Source organism: Nycticebus coucang, chromosome 4 (genome assembly GCF_027406575.1).
Source record: "Nycticebus coucang isolate mNycCou1 chromosome 4, mNycCou1.pri, whole genome shotgun sequence".
NCBI lineage: Eukaryota > Metazoa > Chordata > Mammalia > Primates > Lorisidae > Nycticebus > Nycticebus coucang.
The window spans coordinates 41930096-41950394 of NC_069783.1; the positions used below are offsets into that span (position 1 = coordinate 41930096).

At 40.1% G+C, this 20299-nt stretch overlaps 1 protein-coding gene across 3 annotated transcripts in view; it reads right to left on the reverse strand.

Moving 5' to 3' along the window:
- Positions 1 to 20299, reverse strand: part of THADA (THADA armadillo repeat containing) — a 372355-nt gene that overhangs the window by 338515 nt on the left and 13541 nt on the right. For all 3 annotated transcript variants that reach the window (XM_053589884.1, XM_053589885.1, XM_053589883.1), the window contains exons 9-15: positions 19559 to 19653; positions 17909 to 18129; positions 14802 to 15493; positions 12918 to 13069; positions 11726 to 11881; positions 10314 to 10436; positions 4802 to 4925 (exon numbers count right to left, since the gene is read on the reverse strand). In XM_053589884.1, the coding sequence (XP_053445859.1) occupies positions 4802 to 4925; positions 10314 to 10436; positions 11726 to 11881; positions 12918 to 13069; positions 14802 to 15493; positions 17909 to 18129; positions 19559 to 19653 (1563 nt within the window). The remainder of the gene's footprint in view (positions 1 to 4801; positions 4926 to 10313; positions 10437 to 11725; positions 11882 to 12917; positions 13070 to 14801; positions 15494 to 17908; positions 18130 to 19558; positions 19654 to 20299) is intronic.

Consider the following 20299-nt stretch of genomic DNA (forward strand, 5'->3'; position numbering starts at 1 on the left):
CTAAACAACTGTGTGAATACTGGTTTCACAGCAATATGTGAAAACATTTAATGTTTAACAAATGAACCCTGAGGAGAACTAAAAATATTCTTATACTTAATTTGAGGAATGATTTTCTATGTAAAGTAGGATATGAGTTTCTCATTTAACCTTAACTTACAAGTTAGTACAACTCTGTAAAATTCTTAAAGCAGGCAACTGGAGTTTTTCTTCCTTCCTTCATACCTCTACTCAAATCTGTTTCTTCTTTTCTATTTAAATGTCTTTTATTATCTTCCTGCACAAGTGCTGTGGCCAGAACTTTCAGTAAAATGGTGAATAGCAGTGGTGACAGTGGGCATCTGATCTTTTTCCTGATCTTAGAGGGAAAAGCTTTCAGTTTTTTCACCACTGAGTATGGTGCTAGCTGTGTGTTTGTTACAAATGTCCTTCATCATATTAAAGAAATTCCTTCCTATTCCTAGTTTGCCGACTTTTATTTTAATCATGAAAGGGTTTGAATTCTGCCAAATGCTTTTCCTGCAACAACTGAGATGATCATGAGGTTTTTTTCCCCTTCATTTTAATATGGTGTATAACATTTATCCCTGCATTCCTGGGATAAATTCTATTTAGTCATGGTATATGATATTCTTAACACGCTGTTGGATTTCATTTACTAGTATCTGTATTTCACTGAAGACTTTTGCTTTTATATTCCTAAGGGAAATTTGCCTGTAGTTTTCTTTTTGTAGTAACGCTGGTATCAGGATAATGATGACCTTACAGAATGAGTTAGAATGATAATGATGACCTTATAGAAACACCTCCTCTCCAATGTTTTAAAAAAGCTTGAAAAGGATTAGTGTTAACTATTCTTAAAATATTTGGTAGTATTTGCTAGTAAAGACACTTGCCATGAACTTTTCTTTTTTTTTTTTTTGTAGAGACAGAGTCTCACTGTACTGCCCTCGGGTAGAGTGCCATGGCGTCACACGGCTCACAGCAACCTCTAACTCTTGGGCTTACGTGATTCTCTTGCCTCAGCCTCCCAAGCAGCTGGGACTACAGGCGCCTACCACAACACCCAGCTATTTTTTTGTTGCAGTTTGGCCGGGGCTGGGTTTGAACCCGCCACCCTCGGCATATGGGGCCGGCGCCCTACTCACTGAGCCACAGGCGCCGCCCGCCATGAACTTTTCTTTGCTGGGAGGCTTTTGCTTGACAATCTCTTTACTTGCTATGGAACCTGTTCAAATTTTCTATTTCTTCTTGAGTCAGTAATTTTCATGTTTCTGGTCACTTGACCATTTCATGTAGTTACCTAATCTGCAGGCATACAAGTGTTCAATACAATATCTTACGGAACAAATAATCATTTTTATCTCTACAAGGCTAATTAGAAATGCCCTACTTTCATTTATAATTTTAGTTATTTACATTTTCTTTCTTTTCTCTTAGTCTAGCAAACTTTGTCAATTTTGTTGATCTTTTTAAAGAACCAACTTCTGGTTTCATTGGTTCTCTATACTGTTTTTCTACTTTCTATTTCATTTATCTCTGTTCTAATCTTTATTATTTCCTTCTTATTGTTAGCTGTGGTTATTAAGTTTGCTCTTCTTTTATGATTCCTTGAGGTATAAAGTTAGGTTATTGATTTGAGATTTTTTAATTAAGCATTTATAGCTATACATTTCTCTCGGAGCACTGCTCTCCCTGTATTTCATTCATCTCAAAGTATTTTCTATAGGTGGAATAAAGCCATTTCAATTGCAAAATAAAAAAAGTATTTTCTAACTTCTTTGTGATTTCTTCTTTGACTCACTGATTGTTTTTTTGGGGGGAGGGTGGTTTGCTGTTTTTGGCAAGGACTGGGTTTGAACCCACCACCTTCAGTATATGGGGCCGGCGCCCTACTCCTTTGAGCCACAGGCGCCGCTTTGTTCAAATCTGAAACCTTCTCTGACACTACTGCAAAAAACAGCTAACACTCCTCATCTTTCCAGACCCTCCATATCTCCCCATCATCTTTTTTTTTTTTTTTCCTTGAGATAGAGTCTCACTATGTGGCCTTGGGCAGAGTGCCGTGGCGTCCACAGCTCACAGCAACCTCAAACTCTTGGGCTTAAGCAATTCTCTTGCCTCAGCCTCCCAAGTAGCTGGAACTACAGGTACCTGCCACAATGCTCAGCTATCTTTTTTTTTTTTTTGCTGTAGTTGTCATTATTGTTTGGCAGGCTCAGGTCGGGTTCAAACCTGCCAGCCCCAGCATATGTGGCCAATGCCCTAGCTACCAAGCTACAGGCACTGAGCCACCCCCTCATCTTCTTGAAATATTTTTTCATGGAACTTACTACAGCTGAAATTCTGTACATTACTTTTTAATTAATATATTTCCCTTCAGTAAAATGTAAGCTTCAAAAGAGAGGATACTTTGTTTTGAACACTGCATATCCTTGGCTGCTTGACATATAAGAAGCATTAAATTAATATTGCTGAAGAAAGTCTTTTAATCTAATTACAGAATCTAATTTTTCACCATGAATACTGTGACACTTGATTCCACATAAGAAATATGTGTATGGGGGCAGCACCTGTGGCTCAGTGAGTAGGGTGCCAGCTACTCACCCTCCACTCAGATGAGAGTGGAGGGTTCGAACCCAGCCCCGACCAAATCACAACAAAAAAATAGCCGGGCGTTGTAGGGGGCGCCTGTAGTCCCAGCTACTTGGGAGGCTGAGGCAAGAGAATCACCTAAGCCCAAGAGCTGGAGGTTGCTGTGAGCTGTGACGCTGCAACACTTTACCAAGGGTGAGAAAGTGAGACACTGTCTCTATAAAAAACAAAACAAGAAAGAAATATGTGTATGGCATATTCTTCTGGGTCTAGGATACACAGGAGGAAAGGCAGAAACCATTTGATTAAGCCCAAATCACAGACCTTCTATAAAATATAAACTACCCACACTGAAGTTCTTGAGATGAAGATGAAGGATGAAGTTACATTCCCCAACTGGCACAACATGGTCGCAGCTCTTCAACCTCCTTGAAAAGCAATGAGTGTAGCAGAGCATTCTCCATTTGCATTACCTCTCAGGTGTTTAATTAACATAATTACTAGGACAAAATAAAAACCTGAAAAACTGATTTTCCTCAAATGAAGCAAGCCTGTATTAACATCAACTAACTATTCCTTCCTGCCAAAAAACTTTTATTTTGCCCAATAATTTAAAATGAAAAAGAATGCAATGATAGTGTGAAGCTCCCTGGTCCTTTTGCCATTCCCTGTAAAACAGCAGCTGAGCAGGACATTTTCTTATTTGACCACAGTCTTGGAAGATGGAGCACAAGCAAGAAATCCCGCATTAAAAATCACATACAGAGGGTGGTGCCTGTGGCTCAGTGAGTAGGGTGCTGGCCCCATACACTGAGGGTGGTGAGTTCAAACCCAACCCCGGCCAAACTGCAACAATAAAAAAAAAAAATTTAAAAAAAAAACTTAATTAAACATCACATACAGAGATAAAAGGAGTCATTTCTTGTCAAAAAGGAAAAATAAAATTCAAAAAGGAAAGTTAAAGGTTCATCTTCTTGAGCAATCCACAGAAGGAAAAACAAAGAGTATCATTAAAGCAGAATACTTGGAAATGACATTCTCATACTGTCTTTCTGAACACAGACCAAGGCTTATGAAACAGATGCATATAAGGAAAACCACAGTTTCCTCTAACCACAAGGACTTGCTGAGGAATATTAATATAAGAGAAACTATTATTTTGATTTTTAAAATTTAAGAAGAGATCAGGCACCATCTGAAAACAGCAACAATTAGGGAAGTGAGAGCAAGCAAGAACTCTTTTCCATACTAAGCATAATCCATGAAAACTGTAGTTTGAGGTTGCCAAATAATGATCAACAGGACAGACACTTTCTTTCCCTCTGTCCTTTACTGGCAAATTTAATTATAAGAATTACATGCTGGCTCAGCACCCATAACACAGTGGTTACAATACCAGCCACATACACCGAAGTTGGTGGGTTTGAACCCAGCTCAGGCCTGCTAAAACAACAATGACAACTACAGCAAATAAATAAATAAATAAATAGCCAGGCATTGTAGCAGGCACCTGTAGTCCCAGTTACTTGGGAGGCTGAGGCAAGAGAATCACTTAGCCCAAAAGTTGGAGGTTGCTGTGAGCTGTGACACCACGACACTCTACTGAGGGCGACATAGTGGGACTCTGTCTCAAAAAACAAAATAAAACAACAAAAAAGAATTACATGCTAAGAATAAAACCTCCCGTAAGAATCTAAAGAAAAGGGGCAGCGCCTAGGGCTCAAGGAGTAGGGCACCAGCCCCATATACCAGGGGTGGCGGGTTCAAACCCAGCCCTGGCCAAAACTGCAAAAAAAAAAAAAAAAAAAAAAAAGAATCTAAAGAAAAGACAACAAACTGAAACCTCAAGTATAGCAGCAAAATTTTTTTTTATTTGTTTGTTTGTTTTTTTGTAGAGACACAGTCTCACTTTATCGCTCTCAGTACAGTGCCATGGCATCACACAGCTCAGAGCAACCTCCAACTCCTGGGCTGAAGCGATTCTCTTGCCTCAGCCTCCCAAGTAGCTGGGACTACAGGTGCCCGCCCCAACGCCCAGCTATTTTTTGGTTTGCAGTTCAGCCGGGGCCGGGTTTGAACCCACCACCCTCGGTATATGGGGCCGGCGCCTTACTGACTGAGCCACAGGCACCGCCCAGCAAAATGTTTTTTAAAGTATGTGCCATGAAAGAGAAAAATAACTATCCCCAAATATTGAAAACTTTACCTTCTAAGACAGGAAAAACTTCAGCTATTGAGACTAAAATAGTTAAAGCTGAAAATCTTGTTGAATAGGAAGATCCAGGAAACAATGCTTCAAAAAGACTGTTGCAAATGGACGTCATGAAATTCTAAAAAAAAATTACAATAAGTATAGTTAAGTCACAATTAGGTTATCTTAAAGTATTATCTTTAAGGATGAGTGGTGTTGTTTATTCTTCATTTATAAAGATTTTTAGAAAGAGTACTGGTTGTTCACTTTTTATTTCAGCTTAAGCATCTTTGAACATAAGCTATATCATGATCTTGATAAACTCTATCTTTGTAGAGTCAACAAGAAATTCAAGTCCAACAGGTATGCGTACTTTTAAGGTTTGTATCTAGGGGGCGCCTGTGGCTCAGTGAGTAGGGCACCAGCCCCATATGCTGAGGGTGGCGGGTTCAAACCTGGCCCAAACTGCAACAAAAAAAATAGCCAGGGATTGTGGCAGGTGCCTGTAGCTCCAGCTACTAGGGAGGCTGTGGCAAGAGAATCGCCTAAGCCCAAGAGCTGGAGGTTGCTGTGAACTGTGACGCCATAGAACTCTACTGAGGGCGACAAAGTGAGACTCTGTCTCTTAAAAAAAAAAAAAAAAGGAAATACCTATTATACACTACTTGATAAATAATTCATACAAAGACCCAACTATTCCATTGTCTTCTACTTGCCCCTTTACCATTTCCTACCTGTCCCTTTGAAACTGCTACGATACGATTCTCCTTAAACAAATGACAAAGCCAAGCAACCCGTTGACTCGTGCCTATAATCCTAATACTCTGGGAGGCCAAGGTGGGAAGATCACTAGAAGTCAAGAGTTAAACATCAGCCTGAGCAAGAATGAAACCCTGTCTCCACTTAAAAAAATCTTAAAAATTAGCAGGGCAGGCAGCGCCTGTGGCTCAGTGAGTAGGGCGCCGGCCCCATATGCCGAGGGTGGCGGGTTCAAACCCAACCCCGGCCACACTGCAAGAAAAAAAAAAAAAAAAAAAATAGCCGGGCGTTGTGGTGGGTGCCTGTAGTCCCAGCTGCTCAGGAGGCTGAGGCAAGAGAATCGCGTAAGCCCAAGAGTTAGAGGTTGCTGTGAGCCGTGTGACGCCACAGCACTCTACCCGAGGGCAGTACAGTGAGACTCTGTCTCTACAAAAAAAAAATTAGCAGGGCATTGTGGCTGGCCCCTTTTGTCCCAGCTACTTGGGAGGTTGGTATGATCTAAGCTGACCCCATGGCACTCTAATCTTGGCAACAGAGTGAGATTCTATCTCTAAAGTAAACAAACAAAAAATGAAAACTTTTAATAAAAGGCATATTTTTTTAAAAAAGCAAAGTGGGGAGAGGCACGGTGGCTCACACCTGTAATCCCAGCACTGTGGGAGGCTCAGGCAGGAGAATTGCTTGAGCTCAGGAGTTTGAGATTTGTCTGAGTGAGAGTGAGACCTTAATTCATTAAAAAAATGAAAAACCCAGACGAACGCCATGGCAAGCACCTGTAATGCCTGTAATCCTAGCAGCTTCTTTCCAGAGGCTGAGGATGCAGTAAGCTATGACGCCACTGCACTCTGCTCAGGGAATAGGGTAGAACTCTGTCTCAACATATACACACACAAAAAGCGAAGTGGGAAATACTTCATCTAGGATAACATCTTCTTCCTCTAACTAAAAGAAAAAGAAGATAATTTCTGTATAAAACAAAGAGAAAAATTATTAAGTAAAAGCTGCAATTCTCTAGCATCCTGTAATTATTATACTCTAGTCCCAAATGACTACACAAGATCTCCATATTCATTTCTCAGGTAAAGGACAAGAAACCTTGGGGTTTTATCCTTTAGGCCTCCACAAGTCCTAACAATTTTGATAGGTTTGTTTTTTGTTTTTTTTTTTTGTAGAAACAGAGTTTCACTTTATTGTCCTCGGTAGAGTGCCGTGGCGTCACACGGCTCACAGCAACCTCCAACTCCTGGGCTTAGGCGATTCTCCTGCCTCAGCCTCCCGACTAGCTGGGACTACAGGCGCCCGCCACAATGCCCAGCTATTTTTTTGTTACAGTTTGGCCGGGGCTGGGTTTGAACCCACCACCCTCGGCATATGGGGCCGGCGCCCTACTCACTGAGCCACAGGCGCCGCCCGATAGTTTATTATAATTCTGTTGGGTTTCAAAGGAATAGAGCAACTACAGAAAAATGTCCTAGTTAAGCTAGTTTTAATTCTAAGTGAATAAAATAGTATCCACATTGGTAAGTATCCACATAATAAGCCCATCCTTCAGGAATTATCTTATCCTAATTGTATTATCATTTATAATGCTGAGATACAGTTCCTCCTTCTCTCACTCAGATCATAACCACACACAATGCAGGCAGAAGTCAAATAAAAAATTGATTTATGCGCTGAGCACAGTATCCATCACACATAGTAGGTGCTCAATATATGCTGTGTTCCCTATAATGGATCCCAGTAAGGCTCCCAATTCCCTTGGCCTAGCACTGAAAACTCTACTATCCATTAAGAACTTGATCTGTAGACTCATTTCCCATTACTCAAATCCTGCAATCCCTGAAGTATCTCATAGGTCATCAACGCCAGTGAATTCACCATTCTCCATGTTCTCCCTGTACTTGTGTACCTTGAAGCCTTCACTTAAGCTAGTTCTAAGGAAAAAACTAGCGAGACTTTGGAATCAAGAGCAGATCTGGATTAGAGTCCTAGCTGTACTACTTACTAGCTGTGGGACCTTGGGCACGTTACTGAACTTTACTAAGCTTCAATTTTTTCACTGGGAAACATGGATAATTATGTTTACCCCACAGCCTGTTTATTAAAGATTAGAAGAGAACATGAACATAAAGCATCTTATAAATTCGAAAGTACTCTAGTTATTAATTGTAGTTACTTAGGTATGAAATATCCTTCACTAAATCAGAAGACATCTTTTTCAACTAATAGTCTCTTCTTCCCCAGCACACAGGCTGCTGATTGGCACTTAAGCCTACCATACACTATATATAATGATAATTACAGTGCCAAGGTCACAACGTCCCGAAGCCATAGATGAAAATACCACAACCACAAGACTGCTTCAGAGTAAGATCCTAAGGCAACGGTTCTCAACCTGTGGGTAGCGACCCCTTTGTAACAATGAAAATATATCCTGCATATCAGAGGTGGTGGGTTCAAACCCAGCCCTGGCCAAAAACTGCAAAAACAAAAAGAAAAAGAAAAGAAACCAGGTTGCACTGATTACATTTCTTAGGTAAAGTCCCTCAGGGCCCAGTATATATTGTAGTCACATGTAATGGCTCCCAGCGAGGCATTTTAGTGATTTATAGTTTACAAAGAGCTTTCTCTTTTAACTCTCTAAAGCCAACCTCCTCCAGAGAAAAGTTACTAATCCCACTTATAGTTGAGGAGACTCGTAAGTCAGCCAACTAGTAAGTGGCAGAATCAGGACTAAATCTATATGCTCTTAAAGTTTGTGTTGTGACTTCCCAATCTTCACTGTTGGGATTTTTTTTTTTGGGGGGGGGATAGAATCTCACTCTATTGCCCCAGGTTAGACTGCCATGGCATCAGCCGAGCTCATGGCAACCTCAAACTCCTGGGTTCAGGCTTGGCGCCTGTGGCTCAAGCGGCTAAAGCGCCAGCCACATACACCTGAGCTCGCGCGTTTGAATCCAGCCTGGGCCAGCCAAACAATGACGGCTACAACCAAAAAATAGCCAGGCGTTGTAGTGGGCGTCTGTAGTCCCAGCTACTTGGGAGGCTGAGGCAGGAGAATCCCTTGAGCCCAGGAATTGGGAGGTTGCTATGAGCTGTGATGCCATGGGCACTCTACCCTGGGCAACTGCTTAAGGCTCTGTCTCAAAAAAAAAAAAAACTCCTGGGTTCAAGCAATTCTCCTGCCTCAGCCTCCCTAGTAGCTGAAACTACAGATTATCCACCACAATGCCCAGCTCATTTTTCTATTTTTTTTTAGTAGACACAGGGTCTCACTCTTGCTCAGGTGGGTCTCAAACTCCTGAGCTCAAGCAATCCTCCTACCCAGCTTCTCAGAGAAGTAGGATTAAAGACCTAAGCCACCTTGCCCGAACACATTGTTGGAATTTTTGGAAGAGGGACCTGATTTCAGCCTTGAATAGAAATACTCTTTGTTAGATGGTTTTTCACCTTTCAAAAAAAATTAAAGGCTCAGCACCTATAGCTCAAGTGGCTAAGGCACCAGCCACATACACCAAAACTGGCGGGTTCGAATCCAGCCCAGGCCTGCCAAACAACGATGACATCTACAACCAAAAAATAGCCAGGCACTGTGACAGGCACCTGTAGTCCCAGCTACTTGGGAGGCTGAAGTAAGAGAATCGCTTAAGCCTAGGAGTTGGAGGTTGCTGTGACCTGTGACACCATGGAACTCTACCCAGGGCGACAGCTTGAGGCTCTGTCTCAAAAAAAAAAAAAATTAAAAACAAGGGCCATAATAATGTTCAGAGTTTAGCTGGGCATTGTGTCAGGCACCTGTAGTCCCAACTACTAGGGAGGCTAAGGCAAGAGAATCACTTGAGCCCAAGAGTTTAAGGTTGCTGTGAGCTATGACACCACAGCACTCTACTGAGGGAGACAAAGTGAGACTCTGTCTCAAAAAAAAAAAAAAATAATAATAATAATGTTCAGAGTAGGTAATGAGCGTGTCACAGTTTAAATGTATCATTAATCTGATAATGTATAATTAATCTAGTGATCTAAATGCATCATTCATCTAATAATGTATAAAAATGTATAATTAATTTAATAATCTAAATAAAATAAAGTAGATGAGCTCTGTCTTACATCTGGACCTTAGGGGAAAAACAAGGGTCTACTTCTCCAAAGCTAGTTTTTGGGCAGTAACCAGTGAAAAGGCTCAATGTGTTCTGCTAAAAAGAAAGTGAAGATTGTCAGGTTAAGCCCTGGTCCAGAGTGCACCTCTGCTGCACCTGGGGTTCCATCCATCCCATTAAGAAAGTGGTCTGAAAAAAAATAAAAAGAAAGTGCTCTGAAATCAGCCCTACTCTTCAAGCTCAGTGTGAAGTGAAATAGACCAGGAACTTCTCTCCACAGCTGGACCATTGGCCAAGAGTCACTAACATCAAGCCATTATAAGGCAAATCAGTCTAGCTACGGCAGAGTCTTCTGCCCTCAGGAAGAGTAGAAGAATTCAGGGCTGGCAATTACCTTTTTGTTAAAGTACTAAATTCACCTGACCCACGTAGGCTATAAGTTACTGAGGTCAGACCATTAATATCATTCTGTAACAGTCCTCAAGCGCGGTACTCATTCCACAACGCAGCAAAGGAACACGTAACACCCAACTTGAAGGACAAAAATACAAAAATACGCACAATTCACCAAGAATTTATTTTATTTTATTTTATTTTATTTCCCTTTAACACTCATTCATAACTGTTTAAATTTTCTCAGAAATCTGTATGTCTAGAAATGTGTCACCTACCTTATACTGCTGTAAAGAAACGGAAGGGTGCTGTTTGGTTAACTCATTCTCTGGTTCACGTTTGGATTTACTTTGCTTCAATTTGTAAAGTACCTGAGAACTTTCCTGTATCCTACAAAACAACTTTTCAGACAAAAATAAATAAATAAAAAATAAAGCATATGTGAGCCACACATTAAACTTAAATGTCAGCCTGAAAAGCAAAATACTTCAGAATAAAGCAAAGGCAAGGAGAATACTTGTTTTTAAATTCTTAATATTTACAGATTTTCTTTTTGACAGAAAATTAACATTTATATTTTTAACACCAAAGACAAAGTATTACTACAAACCACAACATGGTCATTAAATCACAGATCTCCTATTTCCTTTAAATCAGCACAAACCTAAAGATGATATACTCATTCCTATACCAATGAGTCTTCAACCCATAAATGTGCTGTGTGATTAATTCAAGCTCAATTATTCAATAATGACCATTTTATGAGCTGCTTAAAGGAATCATAAAAATGCAAAGACAGGGCGGCGCCTGTGGCTCAAGGAGTAGGGCGCCGGTCCCATATGCCGGAGGTGGTGGGTTCAAACCTAGCCCCGGCCAAAAAAAAAAAAAAAGTATACAAGGGCGGCGCCTGTGGCTCAGTGAGTAGGGCGCCGGCCCCATATGCCAAGGGTGGCAGGTTCAAACCCAGCCCCAGCCAAACTGCAACAAATAAAAATAGCCAGGTGTTGTGGCAGGCGCCTTTAGTCCCAGCTGCTCGGGAGGCTGAGGCAAGAGAATCACATAAGCCCACGAGCTGGAGGTTGCTGTGAGCCGTGTGACGCCACGGCACTCTACCCGAGGACGGTACAGTGAGACTCTGTCTCTACAAAAAAAAAAAAAATGCAAAGACATCATCCTTCCTCTGTTACCAAAGTTTTCTTAAAACCAACATAAATCCTAAGAACTTCAATTCTGGATTTTTTCTTTCAAAAAAAGAGCTCAAAATTGATTCACTACACCAAAATGAAAGGACTTTTCACTCTAAATTTTTAATCCCAAATGTAAGCTTTAAGAATGAAAGAACAAGGGCAGCTCCTGTGGCTCAAAGGAGTAGGGCATCGGCCCCATGTGCCAGAGGTGGGGGGGTTCAAACCCAGCCCCAGGCAAAAACTGCAAAAAAAAAAAAAAAAAAATGAATGAAGGAACAGGTCACAGAAGGGCCATGAAAAGATGTAGTAGCAGAAGTCCATGACCATTCCTGCACTCCCCCAAATCTGGGCTCTTTTCAAAAACTATTTCCCTATACCTTCTGATGGGAAATTTTACTTTTTTTTTGCAGTTTTTGGCCGGGACTGGACTTGAACCCGCCACCTCCAGCATATGGGGCCGGGACCCTACTCCTTTGAGCCACAGACGCCACCCGAAATTCTACCTTTTTAAGAAGAGAACACATCTGTTGCCGCACTCCTGGAGACTGACAGTTCAGGTTGTATGTGATGAAGAACTGAATCCACTCCATTTCTTCTGTGGAAACAATTTCTGTACTTCGATTGCTTTCACAAAGCAAGCCTAATGTATCTATCCGTACCTAAAATATGTCAAGTAATAAAACATTAATTTTCCAATGAAAAAGCAAAGCCTGAACCACTTGGACTATTTAACTGTTTACATAGACTAGCAAAGGAGAAAAAAAGTAATCTTCATTTCACCCATATGTACCTCAGAAACGTTTCCCAATCCCAAAGATGCTGTGGTTACTTCCTATAAAATTATTTTATTAAATGTATAAATTAGGTATTTATAAAATTCAACAATCTTAAAGATTCTTATTCCATGGTAATGTTCAACTTCATTCCTTTTTCTATTTTTTTTCAGTGACCACTTTATCCTGTTACCTCACTCTTAAATTGTTGCCATGCGCTTCTAACTGGTTTCCTGGTTTCTTTTTGTTCCCACTCTGGAAACTCATCTGTTTCTATTAATGTCATTTCCTTGCTAAAGAAAGGATGGCTCTGGTTTAAATGAATGAAATCAATTGGTTACTAGAAAGCAATGAAGTCTTCAGCCTAGCCCTAGAACTTTCCATAAAATGGACACAACAGTCCTGATAAGCAATGGCCTTAATCATCCTCCAGACCAAGTTCACTTGTGCTTTTCCATTTTATGTGCTGCTCCAATGCTACCTTTCCTCTAATCCAATGGTTCTCAACCTTCCTAATGCCGCGAGCCTTTAATACAGTTCCTGTGGGTCGCAACACACAGGTTGAGAACCACGGCTCTAATCATATCTATCATATCTATCATTTTCCTCATCAACCACCAGTACTCTCATTAGTCTTTTCTGAGCCTACCAAGCAAGTCTGTACATAAGGACACAAAATGGCACACCTGTTTCTATACTGTCAGTTCTAACAGTTCCTCACTAATTTAGGCAAGTTTTCTTATTTCTCTACTTTAAGTAGCCTGAATACAAGGTCTACATTTGTTCCTTTTTATTCATCCTTTATGGACTTCTTAAAACAATGCTGGGCACAGCACAGGGCCCTCTGTATCGAACTGCTAAATTAATGAACTAACCAGGGATCTACCACATGTACAAATCCTCAGTTATTTTGTTTACTTACTTGGCAGTGCTGATGAATTAAGCCTTGCTTTATTCTTGCACTGGACACAAGGTTCTCCCAGATATCAGGTGCAGACTGAAGATGTCCATGAGCTCTAGCTATTCGTAGACATGCCATCAAAGCTCCCAGAGCCCCTCTGCTACTAAAAGACCCTAAGGATGAAAAAGATTGCACTTGCCCTGAAAGCCCAATAACAAAGAAGACTAGTACTGTGCTATACAACGACTACTATAATTTTCAGTTATAGTTTCAAATTAACATTATTTTTTAAGAAATAAAAATCACATTTTAAATTAAATCCTAAAACAAATTAAAGGTCTTATTCTAAATCTTTATTTAAAAGATTAGATTTAAATCTTTATTTAAAGTGATTTAATTGTCTTTGTGTCAATAATTTCAAGTAAGCATAATACTCTTATACTTTTTCCTTGACACTAAGAAAACGAATCAGAAAGTAATCAGGTGGAGAAATACTAAAAACAATACAAAACAACTTGAGCCCAAGAGTCTGAGATTGCTATGAACTGTGATGATCCCATGGCACTTTAGCCCAGGCAACAGAGTGAAACTCTGGGGGAAAAAAAAAAAAAAAAAAAAAAAATATATATATATGTATATATGTATGTATGTATATACAAAATAGGATTTGCAAATATTGGAGTTACTATTTCTCACTAGGAAAGAAGATAAAAGGAGAATCCCAAAGAACCTGATGGTTTCAGAGGCAAGGTCACAGGTCATTACTAAGGGAGCAAGGAGCTCAGGTTTACAGGGCACCTTGATATAAAAATAAAGACAACCTGACTTCAGAACAGAGTCATGAATCCTGAATTTTAGATGGCTTCTCAAAAAAGGTAAGAACAAGTACTATTAAAAGTTACCAATAATGGCTTATTTCTGTGAAAAGGAATCAAATTTTCCTTGTACACATTGAAGTATGAACAGTTTTTAACCATTTTAGTTAAATACAATAGAATCTCCATAAGTTGACCACCCCAGGTACTGTAACAAACTGGTTAACATACAGCAGTGGTTAATATAAGGAACTAGGCCCACTACATGTACTGCATGTCCAGTCTATGAAAATTAGGTCAACTTAAGAAGATGGTCAGGACTGGGCACAGTAGCTCACACCTGTAATCCTAGCACTCTGGGAGACCGAACGGGTGGATCACTTAAGCTCAGGAGTTCGAGACCAGCCTGAGCCAGAGCGAGACCCCGTGTCTAAAAAGTAGCCAGGCATTGTGGCAGGTGCCTGTAATCCCAGCTACGTGGGAGGCCGAGGCAAGCAAATTGCTCGAGCCCAAGAGTTTGAGGTTGCTGTGAGTTGTGACACCACAGCACTCTACCAAGAGTGTCAAACTGAGACTCTATCTCCAAAAGAAAAGAAGATGGTCAATGTTGGAAGGTCAACTATAAAGGTTCTACTGTATTTCTTACATTGTACTATAGGAAACCATATTCTCGCTTTGTTAAACAGAATAATAACTTGAAGATTTATATGACTCAGGATCATTATTTTACACAATAGTTACAGAATAATGCTTAAAAGCAATGATTCTTTCAAAGTAACTGAATTTCAATGCCATGTTTACTCCTAAATGACTGTAGCCTCAGTCTAAATTTTGTCTCTTTCACAGAGGAAAAACTAGCCACAATTTACCTATCTTTAATTGAGTTCATTAAAAATAAACAAAATTTTTAGTTACTGTATCAATCATTTGAACAAGCAAATTATATAAAATACACACACTTTTACTATGTCAATTAAAGAAACAAAATAGTTGTAATATTTAAATTTAAATATAGTCAATATCTACACAGGTACCAACAGTTAAGCATCATAAACAAGAAGTTACTAGAAGACAAATTGATTTTTCTTACCAGTTTTAGCATCAATAGAAGTCTGAAGAATCTTTACCATATACCTTAGGCTTTCAGGGCTGTAATTCAATAATTTTGGCAAGTAATAATCAATGACATAAGATTTTTGATCCACATTTCCTTTACACAGTATAAGAAGGAGAGGAGAAACCCAAGTCTCATGCCACTGGTCAATCCAAATACTGTCAATAGTCCGAGATTTCAAATGACTTTTATGATTTTTAAACATGGTTTCCAAGAGGTCACTCGCATAAGGTACCAATGACTGGTCTCCCATCACCTCTAAGATTTGAGAGGGAAGAGTTTTATCTACTGTCAAAATACATTCAATTCCTATACACTCTACCAAACAACAAAGGCTTGTGTACTTTCCTTTAATATGCCATTCCAACTGCAGAAGACTCTCAGTCAATTCCAAAAAGAAAGGATCAGTGACCAAATCTGTCTCTTCCATGGTGAGCTGGTGCATTTGGAGAAGATTTTTGAATATGATTTTAGTTTGGTGTCTCAGAGCATCCAGTGGATGTTCCCAGTGGGTATAGACATATTCCAAGAGACTCCCAACTATGCTTGATTTCCCATTCAGACTGTCCTTTAGGCCTGGAGAACTTGATTCAAGGACATGTATGGCTGAATTAGTCCAAGATGCCAAGATTCTAGACAGAAACATTTCCAGCGTTGACTCCTTTATCCTGAAGAAAAATGAGCCATGAGCCACATTATTATAAACTGAATAGAAGAAATTTCATTTTAGAATCATTTAAACTTTACAAATACTGGGCGGCGCCTGTGGCTCAAGGACTAGGGCGCCGGTCCCATATGCCGGAGGTGGCAGGTTCAAACCTAGCCCCGGCCAAAAACCAAAAAAAAAAAAAAAAAAAAAAAAAACTTTACAAATACTAAGTACAGGGCGGCGCCTGTGGCTCAGTCGGTAAGGCGCCGGCCCCATACACGAGGGTGGCGGGTTCAAACCCGGCCTCGGCTGAACTGCAACCAAAAAACAGCTGGGCGCTGTGGCGGGCGCCTGTAGTCCCAGCTACTCGGGAGGCTGAGGCAAGAGAATCGCTTGAGCCCAGGAGTTGGACGTTGCTGTGAGCTGTGTGATGCCATGGCACTCTACCGAGGGCCATAAAGTGAGACTCTGTCTCTACAAAAAAAAAAAGAAATACTAAGTACAAAGAATGAACAGAAAATCCGATTATTATTAAATATATAAGAACAAAAATTACAAAGAAGGCCAAAATAGACTTCAAATTTGTATATGAATTTTTTTCACCTAGCAAAAAATAATCCAAGAGAGGAAAAAAAAATCCAAAATGGGTCACAAAGAAACTTTTGGGGATGATGAAAATGTTCATTATCTTGATTATAATGATGGTTTTACAGGCGTTTTAAAAAATACTGAGGGCCTAGCATTGGGGAAGGTTAGGAAAAATGAGGTTTTCTCGTGGGATAATAAGTATATTCTGGGCAGCACCTGTGGTTCAAAGGAGTAGGGCACCAGGCCCATATATACCAGAGGTGGTAGGTTCAAACCCAGCCCTGGCCAAAACTGCAAAAAAAATAAAGAAAGAATATTCTACTCTAAAGTTGATTGTGTTGATGACTACAAAATTATGTGAACAGGGTGGCGCCTGTGGCTCAAAGGGTGCTGACCCCATATGCCAGAGGTGGTGGGTTCAGACCCAGCCCCAGCCAAAAACTGCAAAAAAAAAAAATATTATGTGAACAAACTAAAAACATGGAACTGTGTGCTTTATTGTGTGAATTATATAGTACATAAATTATAGTTCCTATGTAAAAAATTACTTGAGAACACTGTAGTCCTACTCTTTTAATCATATGCTCATTACCGTCAAGCTGTATCTATGGTTTAACAGTTTAAGCTCATGATCACTTTTAGTCATTCTGGCAAAAACATCAAAAAATACACAAAATACAGCCCTGTGACGTCAGAAGACCTTGTTACAATTACTAACCCAGGTTCTTACTGGCAATATACTCTTAAGTATTACATTTACTTTTCTTTTCTTTTCTTTTTTTTTCTTTGAGACAGAGCCTCAAGCTGTCGCCCTGGGTAGAGTGCTATGGCATCACAGCTCACAGCAACCTCCAACTCCTGGGCTTAAGTGATTCTCCTGCCTCTGCCTCCCAAGTAGCTGGGATTATAGGCACCTGCCACAACGCCCGGATATTTTTTTTTTTTTTTTTGGTTGCAGCAGTCATTGTTTGGCGGGCCCAGGCTGGATTCAAACCTGCCAGCTCAGGTGTATGTGGCTGGCACCGTAGCCACTTGAGCCACAGGCACTGAGCCTATATTTACTTTTCTAAGTTTCACTTTACTAAAAAAGATTTCTTATCCTATCTACCAAACATGTGAGGATCACCTAAGATTACCTATTCTGAAGTTCTTTTTTTTTTTTTTTTTTTTTTTTTGTAGAGACAGAGTCTCACTGTACCGCCCTTGGATAGAGTGCCGTGGCGTCACACGGCTCACAGCAACCTCTAACTCTTGGGCTTACGCGATTCTCTTGCCTCAGCCTCCCGAGCAGCTGGGACTACAGGCGCCTGCCACAACGCCCGGCTATTTTTTTGTTGCAGTTTGGCCGGGGCTGGGTTTGAACCCGCCACCCTCGGCATATGGGGCCGGCGCCCTACCCACTGAGCCACAGGCGCCGCCCTATTCTGAAGTTCTTAATTCCAAAGCACTAACATACAGAAATTTTTATAGTTTTTAAAAATGTTAGCACAGAGAATGAGTGTTAAAAATTAATTTTAGAGGGTGGCACCTGTGGCTCAAGGAGTAGGGTGCCGGTCCCATGTGCCGGAGGTGGCGGGTTCAAACTCAGGCCCGGCCAAAAAAAAAAAAAAATTAATTTTAGATTAGATTTAGATTAACCTGTACCAATAATTTCTCTCTTTCTCTCTCTCTCACCCCATCATCCCACCTTTCTACACCACTTCATTTTCTACACGTATACATCGCTTTTTGATTTAGGATTTATCCTGACCAGTTTAAACTGAATCACTAAGTGTGCTGGCTCAGTTGCACCTTTTAAATGTCTTAAAAGTAAAACAAAATATAAGAGAGCAGCATGAAAACTCACTGTGAATTCAAAGTGAACAAAACGCATGCAGTATCCAAGAGCAGGGCCTCCCCACAGAGGCCCATGCTCCCATCCTGCCAGTCCAACATGGCGAGTGTCCCCTGACACAGGAATAAGAGAGACGACCCAGAAATGTCAGCACAACAAAGGCTTCTGCAGCTGCTTAAAAACCACTCAGGAATGCTGCTGCAGTCCACTGAACGAAGAAGCAAACTGCTAATCTGCAAAAGTATAACACAATGTACATACAAAGCTTTTAAAACTTCTCAGAGACATTTCAAAATACAAATCCAAACATCTCTTTCACCTGAAAGCTCCTAGGAAAAATAACTAAACCTAATGGTAAAACATGCACAAATATTAAAATTATTAATTCATATTAAAAGGAAAAAAATTTTAATATAAGTACATGAATTATTTTGTTCATTTAAAAAAGAAACATCGCCACCTGTAGGTTAATGAGCTTAATTAATTCTTTTACAAAGCAACTTAATAAACATTTTTAGTTCTATCCAAAGACAATTACTTTGTGTGATCTTATAAAATAGTGCACATATAGTCTACGTAAGATCAGGCAATAAAATAAATTTCCAGATAATACATCAAGGCAAAAAAAAAAACCCTAAGAGTCATAAATAAAAGGACTATGGCCTAAATTATATTTTCCATATATTTTCCATATGGATCAAATTCAATGAACAAATGATTCTAGCATGCTCCTCATCTGAAGTGCATGATTTGGACTATCCTTAATAAAGAACATATTTATCAGAAACTTATTACCATGATACACCTATATATTAATCTCTGCATAATTTCTTATTTTATTTTTTTTTTTTTGTAGAGACAGAGTCTCACTTTATCACCCTCGGTAGAGTGCCATGACGTCACAGGACTCACAGCAACCTCCAGCTCTTGGGCTTCCGCAATTCTCCTAGCCTCAGCCTCCCAAGCAGCTGGGATTACAGGCGCCCGCCACAACGCCCGGCTATTTTTTTGTTGCAGTTCGGCCAGTGCTGGGTTTGAACCCGCCACCCTTGGTATATGGGGCCAGCGCCCTACTCACTGAGCCAATATCTTCTAAGATTCTAATGAGATGGAACTGAACAATGCAAACAGCACTAGAAAAAAGTAGAAAGATAATCACCAAAAATGTTGATAGTGATTATCTTTCTGAGATAGGCTTACATGTGACTATTACTTCTTTTTCAAGCTTTATCTAAATTTTTAGAATTGCCTCTTATTATAAGAGAACAGATTATCAGAGAGATCCAGATTATGCAAAAAAAAATTTTTTTTTTTTTTTTTTTGTAGAGACAGAGTCTCACTGTACCGCCCTCGGGTAGAGTGCCGTGGCATCACACGGCTCACAGCAACCTCTAACTCTTGGGCTTACGAGATTCTCTTGCCTCAGCCTCCCAAGCAGCTGGGACTACAGGCGCCCGCCACAACGCCCAGCTATTTTTTTGTTGCAGTTTGGCCGGGGCTGGGTTTGAACCCACCACCCTTGGCATATGGGGCCAGCGCCCTACTCACTGAGCCACAGGTGCCGCCCTATGCAAAAAATTTTTTAATTGATTTAAAAAAATATTTTTAAAAGATATGTCTAACTCTCAATGAAATACAACTCTAAAAGGGAGATGCACTTACCAAATCAGGAATCTTTTCAGATGGATGAAACATAGTCTTAATAAAAAGAATAATAGCTAATCCAGATGTACTATGAATAGTCTGTAACAGATCGTCTATTTGGCAAAAAAGCAGAGAGTTTGTGTTAAAAGATGAATATTCTGGTATACTTGTTAAAAGCAGATGCTTAGGAATCAGACAGTCCTGGGTACACATTCTAGCCTGACCACTTCCTAGGTGAGTAGGTCTTAGACAATTATTTAACATCCCAAGGACTTCACTTTCTCTTCTACAAAATGGGATAACTCCTATCTGACCCAGTTGTTGTAAGGCTGAAATGAATAATGAACAAGGCTTTGAAGCCCAGAACCTAGAAACTCAATACACGTGATTCTGTCCTCCCTTCTCTAACATCCACTCTCTCTTCCTCTCTTATCTACTGCTTCCCAGCACATCTAGTAGCAATACCACCTGTCCTTTCCTCCACATCAATGCCTCTATATCCCAAACCCTATATACATATGCTTTTTTGTAAAGAGATTTCAGGGCTGTGTGAAGAACTTACATCAGTGCTAATTACAAACTTTGATATTGGGCACTGTACCCAAAGCAACCAATTTTGATTCGATTATCTTCCTTTTGATTTATCTCTATTCGCCTCTGATAGTGTGATGAATTACTCAACGTGCACTAAAAAGTGTGAACAATACTATAAATTATCTACTAAATATTCATTCTACCCTTCATCCTTGAAAACAAAAC